This window comes from Ammospiza nelsoni, chromosome Z, assembly GCF_027579445.1.
Source record: "Ammospiza nelsoni isolate bAmmNel1 chromosome Z, bAmmNel1.pri, whole genome shotgun sequence".
NCBI classification, from domain to species: domain Eukaryota; kingdom Metazoa; phylum Chordata; class Aves; order Passeriformes; family Passerellidae; genus Ammospiza; species Ammospiza nelsoni.
In genome coordinates, this window is record NC_080669.1 from 1,921,151 (window position 1) to 1,936,093 (window position 14,943).

At 47.7% G+C, this 14,943-nt stretch overlaps 1 protein-coding gene across 1 annotated transcript in view; it reads left to right on the forward strand.

Annotated features, from left to right (window-relative positions):
- The first annotated feature begins 1,261 nt into the window (after positions 1-1,261).
- The window catches only part of VCAN (versican), a 99,275-nt gene continuing 85,593 nt past the window's right edge, over positions 1,262-14,943 (forward strand). Inside the window, exons 1-3 of the mRNA XM_059492480.1 lie at positions 1,262-1,364; positions 9,287-9,362; positions 14,102-14,473. Of these exons, the coding sequence (XP_059348463.1) occupies positions 9,293-9,362; positions 14,102-14,473 (442 nt within the window). The 5' untranslated portion in view covers positions 1,262-1,364; positions 9,287-9,292. The remainder of the gene's footprint in view (positions 1,365-9,286; positions 9,363-14,101; positions 14,474-14,943) is intronic.

Consider the following 14,943-nt stretch of genomic DNA (forward strand, 5'->3'; position numbering starts at 1 on the left):
TGTAACTCTGGGGACGCAGCAGCAGCTGGAACAGTAACAGCGAGAGGAGATGAAGGAAAACTCCCTCTGCCTCTTCCTAGCATTCCTACCTGGGGCTGCCAAAAACGTGCCCAGAGCAGTGCAATCAGACACACCTATTTCTCCAGGCTTTTCTTTTCTGGCTCCAGCTTTACACCTTCCTGGAGGAGGGGGACTTCTGGCATCTGCTTCTCAGAGAAGGAGCATGCCAGAGGAGCTGCTCTTGCCAGCATTTTGTGCTTGGTGAGGGTGCCTTAAATGTCTCCCACATTCTGAGATAGGTACGTTTTGGGATGGGGGGCTGCCTGGAGAGCACGCCAGACCCTTTATGAACTGGTGAACATCCCTTGTAAAAGGGTGGTTTAGAGTTCCACTTATGAAGAGTTCCACTTATGACTTCATCTCTGAGAGGTTTGGACAGCAAACGCGGAGTCTAATCTTAAAAAAAAAAAAAAAAGGAAAAAAACAGAAAAAGAAAGTGGCTGGAGATGCATGGGTGGAGAAGCTTGGCTCGGGCGGCTGCCGATGTGAGGCTGCCTGTGAATTGGCATCGGCAGGGGAAGTTTGGAACCAGCACCGATTTATTCTTTCGTTGCAACCTCCGCTGAGACTGGGGAGGCAAAAGGGGAAAAAGGCATTTCGGTCCCAGTCACTTTCCCCATTTCACCCGGCTTCGGGAGCCAGGGTGGAGGAGGTCTCTCCATTCTCTTCCCGGTTAATTGTCTAATTGGGGAACAATGCGCCTCTCGCACCCGCCTGCCCCTCTCCGGAGGGCTCCGGGCGAGCTCGGACGGAGCCGTCCCGCTGCACCGGGCTGCGGCTCCCTGCTCCGGGTCTGGGGGCCGGAGGGAGCCCCGAGGGGGCGGCCGGACCGAGCCGAGCCGAGCCGAGCCGAGCCGGGCCGGGGGCGGGGGGGCCCCGCTCGCTAGAGGCAGGCGCTGGGGGCTCTCCTGCGCCCAGCAGCTGCGGGAGCTTTGGAAATTGCAAGGAGGCTCTCGCAGAGCTTGTGAACCCTCCTCTCCCCGAGCCAGCGCCCCTCCTCTGCAGCGCTGACGGTACAACGATATAATAATGATGGGTGGCTGAGGCTCGCATTTGAACTTGCAGGCTCGCTCCCTGTGCCCACCGCTCGGTGCCGGCTCCGCCGCTCGGAGTCAGGTGCTCGCCGGCGGGAAGCGAGCGAAGGAGGGACACCGAGCTCCGGCACAAGGGAGAGCCCGGAACCACCGGCTCCTTCCAGCACTAACGAGGGGATTTACTCTTTCATGCGGCCACTGGGATCTCTGGACTAGCCCAGACACCACGTTGTGATTTTTTGCTATCTCTGCAATACGCTACCTTTTAAGGTAACTATAACTCTTTTATTGCGGGTTGGTTTGTAGTGATTTTTTTTTATTCCCCCTCCTTTTTTTTTTTTTTTTAATAATATGACTGCCAGCAAACACCTAGTCTAAGATTTAAAACAAATGTTTTACTGCTTGCACCAACAAAGAGTTTGAACTGCAAATCTTAAGCGGGGAGGGAATAGTGATGATTGGTGAATTTAAACAACCTGGGGTAAGTTCAACCACACGCGGGGGAAGAGGAGAAGGAGGGATGCTCGGGAACCCACAAAAAGAAAAAAAAAAAAAAGAAAGAAAAAAAAATACAAAAAAAAAAAAGAGAAGAAAAAACCGATCCAAAGAGGAGAACAAAGAAAACTAGGGAATAGAAGACTTTGGGGTGACAAGAGTGTTCGGTGCTGGTGGCTTTGGATGGCTGGGAAGGTAGAGCCGCACCTTGGCGTGCGACGGGGCTCCGGAGGGAGACGGGAGCAAGCTGTTCCTTACGGGTGTGAAGTACACAAAGCGCCCGTGTGGCAGGAGCGACGAGCACGGACCTTTCCCCCCGGCCACCAGTTTTGTAGCGCTGGGAAAAGCGTGCGCTCTGTGTCCTCCGCTCCTGTGTGTTCCCCACATCCCCCCCTTTTTTTTTCTTTTCTTTTTTTTCCCTCTCCAATCCCTTCCCCTGCTGTTCCTGGAAAGCTGCTCGCAGGGCAGAGCGGCTCTGAGGTGCTCAGCATCTCTCCGGAGGAGCCGGCGAGCAGCGTGCCCCGAACCACATTTTCTCTGCGGGAAGGGGGGCAGTGGGTGAAGTGGAGGAGGAGGATCGCAAGGTCAGTGGAGCAAAACGCCCCCTCTTACACCCACGTCCACTTTCTGGGGCACGGGCTTTGCCTTCCCCCCTCCGCTGCCAGGGATTTCGCCTTTGTGTTACAAAGGAAAAGAAGTGAGAGCGCGGCGGTGGAGGGCAAGCCAGGAGTTCCGACGGCGGGAAGGAGCGGCTCTGTGTGTGTCCGTGTGTCTGTCTGTGTGTCTGTGTGGGACCCGGGCAGCCCGGCCCCGTCCCCACACAAAGGGGCGGCGGGCAGCGGGTGGGGGCCGCCCCTCATTGTCCCCCTGGTCACGTCCTCCCGGCCACCCCCTCTCCCTTCCTCCTTCCCTCCCTCCCTGCACCGGCTCTCGGTGCCGGTGGCTCCTCTATTTTCTCTTTTTTTTTTTTTGTCTTTTCCTCTTCTTATCACCCGCTTTCCTCGGTTTTTCTCCCTTTCCCCCATTCTCTTCCTTCGTCCTTTTTCCCTTTCCTTTCCTTTCCTTCTTTCTTTACCCCCTTTTCCTCTTTCCCCTTCTTTTTGTTCCGTCTCCCCTCCTCTTTCTTCCTTTTCCCTACCCGTTTTTGCCTCCCTTTCCCCCTTCTTGCCCTGTCCCTCCCTTCCCTCCCTTCCCCTTTCCCTCCCTTCCCCTTTTTTTCCCTTTCCCTCCCTTTTCTCCCTTTCCTTCCCCTTTCCCCCTTTTTCTCCTCCTCCCTCCACCTTCCCCTCCCCTTTTCTTTCCCTTTTTTTTTTTTTTTTTTTTTTTTTTTGTTAATTGAGGCGTGAGCGTCGAAATGCGCTGCAAAAAAAAAACCCCAAAAAACCCAACCCAAATCAAAAACCCATCCCGGTATGGGAGAGCGTAACCGTTGGGTGGGTTCAGTGATTGCCTTGATTTCCGTGCCTTTTTTCTTTAATCCTTTTCTCCTTTTCTTTCCTGGCCTCTCTCTCTGAGCGAAAATGGGAAGTTTCCTCCCCCACACGGAGCGAGCGAGGCCCGGCGGGGCGAGCCCGGGACGGGGCGGGCGCGGCCCCGCGCTGCCGGGGCGGGGGGATGTTGTGACAGGGCTGGGCTTTGGGGGGCTCTCCGTGCCGCGTGTCCGCCGGGGGGTCACGGGCTGATTGCCGGTTTTGGGGCGGCGGTCTCTGTTCCGTGTTGGGCCCGCGGGTTCGGGCCCGGTTTGGCGTCGCGGGCCCGGGGCCGGCCCGGGGGCGCGGCCGCTGTCGAGGAACGGGGCGGGTGCGGCGGCCCCGCGGCGCCCCCGGGCGGCGAGCGGCGGCACAGCAGCTCCCGCGGGTTTCCCGCCAGAGCGTTCCGGGCACCGTGAGGGAAAAAAGGCCTAACCCCCACAAATCACTGCCGTAATAAAATAATTAAAAATACGCAACACCCCCTCGATAAAAGCCGCTGTCTCCGCTGTTCATCGCACTCCCCATCGAGTGGTATGCACAAGCAGTGGGTACAGAGGAGGCTCCAGCACGGGCATGGGGATGGAGCAGCTCTGCTGGCAGCAAAGGCTGGGCACCAGAAGCTTTGGCCTGAGCTCAGGGCGGCCTCGCAGGGCCCGAAGGGGCCGCGGCAAAGATGGACACGGACGATTGCCGAGGGCCGCGGGGACGGCGGCCGGGGAACGGCTCCCGGCGCCGGAGGGCAGGGCCGGCCGGGATCTTGGCAATGAGGAATTGTGCCCTGGCAGGGTGGGCAGGCCCCGGCACAGGGTGCCCAGAGCAGCTGGGGCTGCCCCTGCATCCCCGGCACTGCCCGAGGCCAGGCTGGACACTGGGACAGTGGAAGGTGTCCCTGCCATGGCAGAGCTGGCACTGGGTGGCATTTAAGGCCCTTTCCAGCCCAAACCATTCCACGATTCTGTGGTGCTGGAGCAGGCGGTGCCTGATGGACAGTGCTGGACAGCAGGGTGTGACTGGCACATTTCCGACTCTGGGCAGCCCCTCAGTGCCTGGGCTCGAGGCCTGAGGTGGCGCCGGGGCTGTGGGGATGGCAGAGCGAGCTGAGGGCACCCACAGCCTCCCTTGTGCCCAGCAGTGGCACTGGGAGAGCCCCAAGAGGGCTGAGGGACCCCTGTTGGAGCCCACAGCGGGGTCCTGGTGCCTAACCCCACAATGGCTGCACAGGGTGCCATGAGTGACACCTTCACATTGTTTCCACCTCTTGCTCCCTTCAGCAGTGTAGTTGCTGGAGAGAAGTGGCCCTCAGCTCTCCTGGAACCAAGCCTGACAGAGGTCAGTGTGTCTGGGCGATGCTCTCAGGCACGGGGTGGGATTGTCATAGTGTCCTGTGCAGGGCTAGGAGCTGGACTTGCTGATCCCTGTGCGTCCAGCTTGGGATACCCCGTGTTTCTGGAAGGCAGGAGCGACAAGGTGGAGCGGGGGTGATGCAGAAGGAGCAGGGTGTGCTCGCTGCTCCTCCTCGTGCTGCCTCTGGCAGTGTTCCACTGTGTCCATGCGTGGCTGTCCCAGAGCCTGGAGCTGCTCCTGGCACACAAGCACGGCGCTGTGAGGGATGTCCTGCTGCTGCAGCCAGAACACACTGTGCTCTGGTCACTGCTCCTGTCTGTGCTCCAGCCTGCAGGCAGCACCAAAAGGACTCAGCCTGGAGGAGTTTCCCCTCACAGCTGCTGGGGGTGATGAGGGAGATGATTTGGGGTGATGCAAAGACATTCTCCAAGGCTTTGGGAGGGCATTTCCAAGGGATAACAGGCCAAGCAAGAGCCGCTGGTGAATCGGATGCAGGCTGATGTGCCATGTGTTGGCACAGTGGGTTAATTAATCGCGTGACAGAGAGGTGGTGGGGCTGGCAAAGTTAATTAGGCAGCGCTGATGGTGGGGTGGATACAGGGCGGCAATTAACAGTACCGGGATCAGAGGACTGCAGAAGTCAAGGAAAGTGCAGAATGTGTGCCTTTGAGGGAGGATGGTACCTGTGAAGCTTTCAGAGCTTGGAAGGTAGCAGGGGATGTGCTGTGACTGGGATTGGTCATTTCTACCTTTTTGGGGTTCCACTGGAAACTCTAATTTACTGTTTTATCCATTAGGATGAGCAGCCTTCATTCTCTTCTCTAGTGCTGGCTTCTGTTGGGTCCCACCCTCTTTTTCTTTTTCTTTTTTTTTTTCTTTTAATCTTTTATGTCATTCTGACTTTCACTGTGAGGGTCAGATGGGCAGAGGCTGCTTTTTACATGTTTAAGGAACATATCCAGATTTCCCAATGCAGCTGTGGAGCATGTGCAGAACCAATCTCAGTGTGACCTGAGAAGTTGCAGGTTTCAGAGACATTGTTACCTCTGTGAAAATGGCCAATATGGCAAATGCCTCATTGTCTCAGCTTCAGAGAAACCAGGAGTATTTTTGGATTGTAAGCTTTAGTCTCTTCCACATCAGGACAATTTGCTTTCTGAACCTGGAGTTTTAAACAGAAAGAGAGACATGATGTTCTCTCATCTGGTTAAATTAAAATAGCATTGGTGTGAGATCAAGCTTACACACTGCAAACTAAACACAAGCTGGAATTTGGTCAGAACTTACTGCTCCTATGAGTTTTTGCTGTAGTAAGAGAAGGTAGCAGCGCCTGGAAAAATAGGAGAGCTCTCTCTTTCCCCACAGAGAGAACCCCTACTGCTAATTTTTAAAGATGTGAAGTTTGCCCAGCAGTTTTGCATCTATTGGTTTAAAGATGCTGCACTCAGGGCTGCGTCCCATTTAGAAATGTAACACAAATTCCTGCTGTAGATCCATTTGCCTGTAGCAGCTCCTAATAAAATGGATCAGCCCAGTTGGAAAGCAGCCAGCAGGCAACCCAAGTTTGGTCACGTCAACTGAGGCACTTTTTTAGCAGAAGGTGGAAATTAAACACTTACTCAAGTCTTGCAGCTTGAGTTGGCAAGATGTGCTCACTGTGTTATGGATTTCTTTTACTATGGGTGTAGTGACACCAAGGGAGGAAAAAAAAAATCTTGTGGAAAAAGGTATAGTTGGATGGATTTTAGCTAATTGCAGTGGACTTAGGGGCAGCACAGCAGCCAGACAGCAGAATTCTGCGAGCTGCAGGGTGCAGGAATGGGAAACACAAACCTGTTTTAGAGCAGGGATTTAGGTCTGGGGGCTACAAGAGAGCTCAGTCCTCTGCAGCCTCTGCCAGCAGAAGGGCAGGAGACCGGAGCAATCACATCCAAGAGCCTGGAAATGTGGGTGGGAATCGGGGTGAGGTGTAAAGCAGCAACCTCTGCCTCACCCGTGGGTCCTGAGGAGGATTTTTGGCACCAGCTCTGCAGAGCTCTGTCTCCTCCTGAGGCAGGATGCCCTGTGGGGCTGAGTAAGGTGCTGCTGTTATGGTCTGCATGTTTGGAGAGGGTGGCAGGGGTGATTCCATGTTTAATTCTGGCAGCTGGAGTGGAGCAGCACTGGGCAACCCAGGAGTGTTTATGGGCACCCACCAAGGCCTTGGGGCATGAAAACCAACCCTCAGGTGTGGAGGGTTGTGTGGGAGTCACGCTCCTGACCCTTGGGGCTGAAAATCGGACCATCCTCCCATGGGTTTTCATTGCTTGAGTGAGCATTTCAGGATAAAGAAGATTTATAAAAAGTCAGGAGGTGGTTTTCTAAGAGTCAGGTAGGGATTTTTGGGCAGGAGTCTCATGTTAAGCTTTGTGCTCAAACAGTGCAGTTTTTTGGAGCTATCCAAGCCCTTGGTGCAGCAGGTGTAATTCCCGCCCTTCTCAGTAAAAGGTTAGGAGCCATCACATCCAGGAATGTCCGCTTCTGTTCCCATGGATATGTTGAAAATTGCCCTTCCACATTTGCCTTTCTGTTTTCATCTGTCCCTGTGGGTGTGTGTGTTGTGTTTGGTGAGCTGGAAGCGTAGCAGCAGGGTTTGTGTTCTTACCAAACATGGAAGCAGTTGTGTTATGACAGCAATTGCAATGAACTTCCAAGGGCAACAGGCTTCCAGTGACACGTGCCAGACGCCCAGGTACGCCAGGGAAGTGGGCCAGGTGCAAAATGCAACCAGCCCTGCTTAGGTGCAACATTGCCCCCATTGTTGGGAAAAAGAAAATACTTGTTGTTCTTTTTCTTGTCAGGTTTCTTTGATTCCCTTGGTTCTGGTCCCAAAAGGCAAGGTTGCCTTCAGGGGAAGGAGGGAGATAAAACTCATGGGTAAACATGGAGAGCTGAACTTGTAAACATTCTGTTCTGGACCTTGGCTTCGCTGTGGATGCAGCCGGTGTGTGACGCATGGGAGCACATGTGGGCAGAACATCTCAGAGGGTCTGGAGCCACTCAGCTCCCACAGGTGCCAGAACTTTGTCTGGCAGGTCCTTCACCCAGCGCCTTGGAAGGTGGAGAATTCTTCCAGTCAGTTTTCTTTTCATGCTGTCATCAGAGCTCTTGTGTTACCAAAGGAGCTTCACTGCAGTGGTTTTGGTGCTTGAGGCTTCCAGCCTTTTTGGGATACAAGGGTTGGTTGCTTGAAGGTTCTTCTGCACTTCTGTAGGCTCAAACTGACATCACTTTTTCTTTTAATTGTTGTGTAATAATGAGGATCATTTAAGTGTTTATCTAAGCAAGCATGTGACTATTTCAGAGCTCATCCATTGCATTCAGAGGACTTGGATGTCTGAAGCTCTGATCTTGTGCAACCTCCTCACTCATAACAGCCTTCTACAGAGACAGTATAGAATTTTAAAGGTAGCTAATAAATAGTCACTTTTGTTTTCTTCACATGCAGCTTGGCTTGTGTAAATGTAGGAAGAGATAAAAGTCTGGCTGAGTGGTTTTGGGGGGTAGGTGTTAAGGTCTTCACAAGAAGTTTTATGGCCTGCAGGGCTTAAACTGAATGAAGTCCTGATTCTAGTTTGGGATTGAGTTGTGAAAAGTGCAAATTCCATGAAGTTCACGTTGCAAAATAAGTGATATCACACTCTGCACTCAGCTGTCCTGAATGGCTGCAGCAGACGTGGGGCGTCCTTGGCAGCGTGCAGCCTGCTCTGTGGAAAGCAGCTGCATTTCTCCCTCCACGCCCAGGGAATAGGTTGTAGCACATGTTTCCCTGTGCAGTCAGCTGGCTCTGGCTGTCCACGTACAGAGAATGAAAGGCTCTGGGGTATTCAGCCCTGTTGGGTGGGAATTTTTAGCTTGCCTCACTGGAAAGCCTTGGTTGGAGATGTTTTGCGTCTTTGCCGTGCTGCTCAGACGTTGCAGGACGTGTGCCAGTTCACACAGACTCCTGTGGAGCTTGGGCTGCAGCTGTGAGCTGTGGAGAGAACTGTCCTGAGGTTGAACACGTCACCAGGAGTTTTCTGAAGCTGCCTCTCCGTGTGTCTTTGCTGTCGTGTTCAGAGCACCCTGTGGAGTTTTTAAAAGTAGAAGTTTCAAATTGTACACGTGTGCAGTTCAGGTTCCATGGTTATAACACAGGTACATATCTATTAAATCTCTCCTTCACTTAAGGCAGTTCAACTGCAAGCTCTCTTGAACAGGAAAAACACTGTCAGCTTGGTTACTTGTCCTAGTGAAGAGCTCAGGTGGCAGATTTTGCAGCAATATCAGGAAAATCAGGGTAGTGATAACAATTTGTTGGCGTTTTGACAAACTGCTTCTGAAAGTAATTTATTGTGTTGGGATGTTCATGGCACGTACATGTAACTGTTTGGATGAGGGACTATTTATAAACCCTTTGTAGTCACTGGTGTTTGTGTGTCTTGCAATGCTTTTGTAACTTTGGGGATATTTACAGGTTCAACGTGTGTAACTATGAATGGAAATGAAAACTGTGAAATAATGTTGTGAACGTGCAATTTATTGCTGTGTACATGTGCTACATGTGAAGAGCTTTCCAGCTGTTGGAAGGTAGAGCCTGTAAAGGAAAGTGAGAGGCAAACCCAAAGGGAACCGACATGTCAGGGCATCACTCAGGACTCAACAACCTCAACACCCATTACAAATCTCTATTCCATGGAGGCATGTGGTCATTATAACAAATCTCCACCATAAATTGCTAAATGAAATGCCCTGAAAGCAGGAAGGACTGATTCTGATACCAGTGACAAATACTGATGTGCTGAGTTACAACATTTGCTAAGTGCAATACTAACCACTTACTCCTTTGTTCTTTATTTCTAGGTCAAGATGTTGTTAAGTATAAAAAGTATCTTATGGATGTACTCTACGTTAGTTATAACATATATGCTACCTAAAGGTAAGTCTTCTGTACATAGAACATTTCATTAAAATTAATTTAGTGGTCTAATTGGCAGGGCAATTCACAGGACTGAGGAAACAGCCCAAGCTCAGGAAATTGTCTTTCTTTGCCCCTGCCATGCTGCACCATGTTACTGATTTTATTTCTGTGTCCTCCTCAAGGCATTAATGGTTTCTTTCTGTTGTGCTTGGGCTGCCATGAGCTAAGCTGGGGCAGGTCCCTTGGCTGCTGGGGTCTTTAGCAAGGAGGTGTTACAGCAGCTGCAGGTTTGGGTGGAAAGGAAGGAGCCCTTACTGCCTCTCTTGGTAATTACATGCCAAGACTGAAGTATGTATCCATGTGTGGTTGCCCTGGTTATTTGAAAGTTTGGGTCAGGCCTTCAGTATGGAAAATATCTCAACAACTGCTACAGATTCAACAAAAGTGGGAAAGCAGCTTTCCCAAGTCTCAAAGCAAGATTTTTTTCTTTATTTTCTTTCCCCCTTCTTTCCAGGTACTTCTCAAACTGATTTTAACCTTTAGGAAAATCAAATTTACCACTTTTTTTTTTTTCCCACCTAGCTGGAACACTGTTGCTAGTAACATGTTTAGGTAGTCCTGAATGATAAAGAAAAGAATTTGTTCATTAGTGGAAACAATTAAAAAAAAGGATAATAGATTTGACTATATGGAAGAAAGGTCTGGATCAGATCACAGACCTGACTCACTGCCTTGCACAAATGCAGAATTCAGGGATATTGGGTTTGAGAGGGCAGCACTCTTAAATGGGGAGGAGTGTATGGATCCTTGGAGCTGTAGAATGTGGGATGGCATCTTTACATGTCCTCTCACTTACTCCACCTTTTATTACATCATAAATGTAATTTATCTCCAGAGTGGAATTTTTGGTACTTGAGAGATCTTTATGAACGTCCCATTCTTTGGAATGTAGATCAGGTTGTGACCCATCCTTATTTGTCCAAATTTTTTTGAAGAAATTCAGAAAGACCCTGATGTTCCTAGAACACGCTGTGAATTTTGTGAGGTTTGCTTTTTAAGTCAAGTGCCATTCTTTTGGCCTACAGAGTCTTAACCATTTTCAAACTATGACCATGGTGAAGAGGAAAAGGATGAAAAAAATTTCCTTTTTCACGAATTCCTCTAATTCGTGATCCCAGAGAATCTGTGCAACTCATGCCCTTATCTTTTGTAGAAAAGTCAGTTGGTGCAATAATATTTTGAGAATGAATGTTAGAAGACTTCACAGAATCTTTATAAGTATAGCTTTTGTTTAAAAATACTCCAAAATAAAATGTATCTCAGCATTCTGAAAGATTGACACCCTACATTTCAACCTTTTCTTATCAAATCCTTAGTTTGGATTCAAAATTGAAGCCTTTAAATCTTTCGTGAAACACCAATTCCCAATTTATTACTATTGCGGTTTACAAGCTGGACCTTGTGTTCATAACCAGCACTGCAGTTTTTCCTACCTGTTTTGGGTGGCCATTTGTGGTGTTGAGTTCTGCAGCTGAGATTTACATTTGCCTGGCTCCTTGTGAGTGTCTTGTAGACCATAAAATTAATTCTTCATCGTTCTATGTGTCCTTCTCTCATTCTGCTTGCTCAGACCACAAGCCACCTAGTGAGTGACTCAGGTTACTGTTGGGTCTCAGTCCATTACCGTTTAATGTTTCCTACAAGTCTCACTCATTTAAATTCATAATTATCTTCACTAAAAGACTGGTGGTTAATGAAATAGCTTCTCGTAGGTTCAGTGCTAGTAGCTGGATTGACAAAACACATGGTTTTAGTGATCCTTTCTATTTCTGCTGCTAGACAGGGCAATATAACCATATGTCCCAGCTGGTTGTTGATGAACTGAAAAATGAGATGCAACATTTTTCTTTTTTTTTTTTTTTTCCCCTCATAAATTTAGCTAAAAATAAATAGAATATTTTATTCTTTAAGCATGTGGGATTTGTCTGCATAGTCAGTAGCAACATTCTGTTCAGCTAAACTCAATTATGTGGCAAATTCACTCCTCTAAGCAGTGTCACACCATGCAGGGAAGGTTTTACTCTTTTCTTCAGACTCCTTGTCCACTGCAGACCTATTGTCCTGGTCATTGTGATTAATGTGGTACAGAAGGGCATAATTCTGTCCTTTAAAAAATTTATCAAGACTCCTACTTTAAGAATTTTATAACATTTACCACAGAACAAGTGCACACATTTTGAAGAAAGAGACTTTGTTCTCAAGCAAGAATTCCTTTCTTCCCTCTTCAAAAGGAAGACATCCCATTGATAGGGGCTGACACGGAATATAAGCTTAGCAAAAATGCTAAAGGGGGTAAAAAAAGGGTTATATGGATTAATATGAAGTACTGATAGCTTCTACATTGGTCAGTAAATTCTGCTAGACTAACTAATTTGGAGTGCATCAAGAAATCAAGCTTTTTTGGAACTGTGCATGAACATCACTTAATCTTGTATTTCAGATATTATGTCAGCCAGACATTTTCTTTTTCTGTAGGGAAAAGCTTCCACCTCCTTTCTCCTTCTCCTCTTCCTCTTTTCCACTTTTTCCTATTCCTCTTCTCCTTCTTCTTGTCTTCTCCTCCTTCTTCCCTCACCTTGCCACAAAAAATAGTTTTTTTATAAAGTGTTGTATAATGCTTTCTAAAGCTGGGCAGAACTGCAGCTGCCCAGAATCTTCTGTTCTGGGAAGTAGCACAGTTTAGGAGGCTGGGTCTAGTTTTTATATCAGGATTGAAATTGTTGATTGCCAGGTCTTCCAGCTGGCTGATGTGAAGACACGAATTTTAAAGGGAGGAAATTTCCTCAGGGTTCAGTGCTGATATTCCAGATCACTCATAGTCATAAACAATGTTCTTACAAAGTTTATTAAAGTTCTGTCAGTCAGTATAATTATAATTTAGTCATTCTTCAATTAAGAAGAAAGTTCCTGTAAGGTGTATAGATGACAAGAGATCATAATAAATTCTGAATATTTTGAGACTGATTTTAATCTCCCACCTGTGCAATTTGGCAGTAATTCCATCACAACTGATAGAACTGAGAATTCATTCTATTTCTTTATCTCTAACCACTGTAGCTCTGTGAAGTTTCCACAAAATAAAGGTGATATAAAAGATCTCTGGTTTCATCTGCTTTGATACCATCACCTTGACTCTATCTGAATTGTGTAACTAAGGAATTCTAGTTTGGTAGGCATGGATGAAAAGGACCCAAGAACTCAATTGAGAATTCTGAGTCTTCCCTGTCGGCCCATTTTTTTCTGGCTAGTACTTTATTACTAAAATGCTTGGGCATTAAGCTGATGACTCTTGTATTGAACCTGTTTGGATAATACCATTAAGACTTTGTCCTGTGGAAAGCCATCTTCACTAAAAACTGGTGGTCTCTGTTAAAAATAATTAGTTTAATGAGGAACTTTTCTTTTTGATTCCATTTTCCTTTTTCCCCCATTTCTTTTTTCTGTTTTCTTTCTTCTTTTTTTTTTTTCTTTTTTCTTTCTTTTGCTCCCTCTTCTTTTTTCTCTTCCCTTTTTGCTCCTCTTTAATTCTCTTCCTCTGCCCACCCTTCCATCCCACCCTCCAATCTTCTACTCTTTATGGAGAGATTATACTTTTTATCATAGGTAAACAGATAATTTTCATGTGCTGGTGTCTCCTGTTTCATGTATCTCTCTGTTGATGGCTATTATTAAGTTATCATATTTCTAAACTTCATAAATCCCAGCTCCCTTCAAAATAATGATGACCATGCTCTACCTTTCAAAAATGCTAGAAGGACTGTGAAAGAGGTAAAACAGTTCCTGTTGAGCATCAGCTTTTAATCTTCATTAAGCCATTATGTGTGATGAAATAACATCACATAAAAAAAGGCAAATCCATCAGAAACCCTCTCTTCAGTCACAGGGTACAGCTTGGATGAACAGTAGTCAACTTCCCCCTCAGGATATTGTCAGATGGAAGCATTTCACAGTGAAATGTTTGCAGCTGGAGATGACATAAAAAATGATAGAAGTCCTGATCATGTCAAGTCTGAGCCAAGCGGGGACTTTCTGCGTGCTTTACTTCTTCCTTTGCTTTTACATCCTGAAATATTTCATTTCTGCGATGTGTTAAAGGCCCGGAGGCTGCAAAGAAACAACTTTGAAAGAGTGACTATTTGGGAGACTCTGGCTGGAAAGGCTTTTGTTTCAGCACGTGTGCAGTAAAAAAGAATTAACCCCTGAGAGAACAGTGGGGACAGGGGTGCAAAGCCATGGGATGTGTTTCCTTCTGAGGAGAGAAGCAAGGTGTGACCTCCAGCAGCTCCCCTGCATTCAGGGTTTTGGCCAGTGAGGTAACTCATGATTTTTCACTCAGAGTGGTCTTCCTCCGGTGAGTTGAAGAAACAGCTCTTACAGTTCATCTGTCACATAAAATTTCTGAGCAGTTGCCAAAGTTTAATTACTTGGTGACCATAACAAATAGAGAAAATAAGTCAGAATGAAATTTTCCCAAAGGGAAACGTGCTCTATCATCAGCCTAAGATGTACCAAGATTGATGCAAACTTCTTTTCAGTTTGTACTCCCCAGTCCTGTTACAAATCAGCTAAGGCTCATGGATTTCAAGCTTTGCATTAGTGAATCATTAATTAACAATGAAATATATCTGTTTCTGATTTTGCTGTTACACTGATGTGATTTCTCCTTTCTCTCTCCTCGCTCCCTTCCCTTTTTCTAGTTAAAGCAGAAAAAAAAACCCTGGTCAAGGGATCTCTCTCTGGAACTTCAGTCCTGCCGTGCTTCTTTTCAACCACACCCACCATCTCCTCCAGCTACGCCGCCGAGTACCTCCGCATCAAATGGTCCAAGGTGGAACTGGACAAAAGCGGCAAGGACGCCAAGGAAACCACGGTCCTGGTGGCCCAAAATGGCAACATCAAGATAGGCCAGAGCTACAAGGACAGGGTGTCTGTGCCCAGCCACGCCGAGGAGAGCGGGGACGCCTCGCTGACCTTCTCCAAGCTGCGCGCCAGCGACGCCGGCGTCTATCGCTGCGACGTCATGTACGGAGTGGAGGACACGCAGGGCATCGTCTCTCTGGCTGTTGAGGGTAAGGATTTTGTCAGTTTCATTTCTAGACAGCAGTAATTCCAGTTAAAGCCACGAAACTTGGTGATTAACACAATATTAGAGAGGATTTACAGCAGTGTCTTTAGCAATTTGCCCTTTGTCGCCGTCATATTTTCTGAAAAATCCCTTCACCGGGATTTCTTCTCCTGGAAAGCTGAGAAGCCTCAGAGAAAAATGAAAACAATAATTATCTGATTGCTTCTCCCTGTTTGGCTGCTTTGGAATGTGGTTGGAGATTGTTTATCCAACATGTGAATTGTTTCATTGGTTCCATGTGAATTGTTTTGCCTTAATCACCCAATCACCATCCAGCTGTGTCGGGACACTGGAAGCAGTCATGAGTTTTCATCATCATTCTTTGTAACCTTCTGTCTGAATCCTTTCTCTATTCTTTAGTATAGTTTTAGTATAGCATAATGGAATGGAATGGAATGGAACAGAATGGAACGG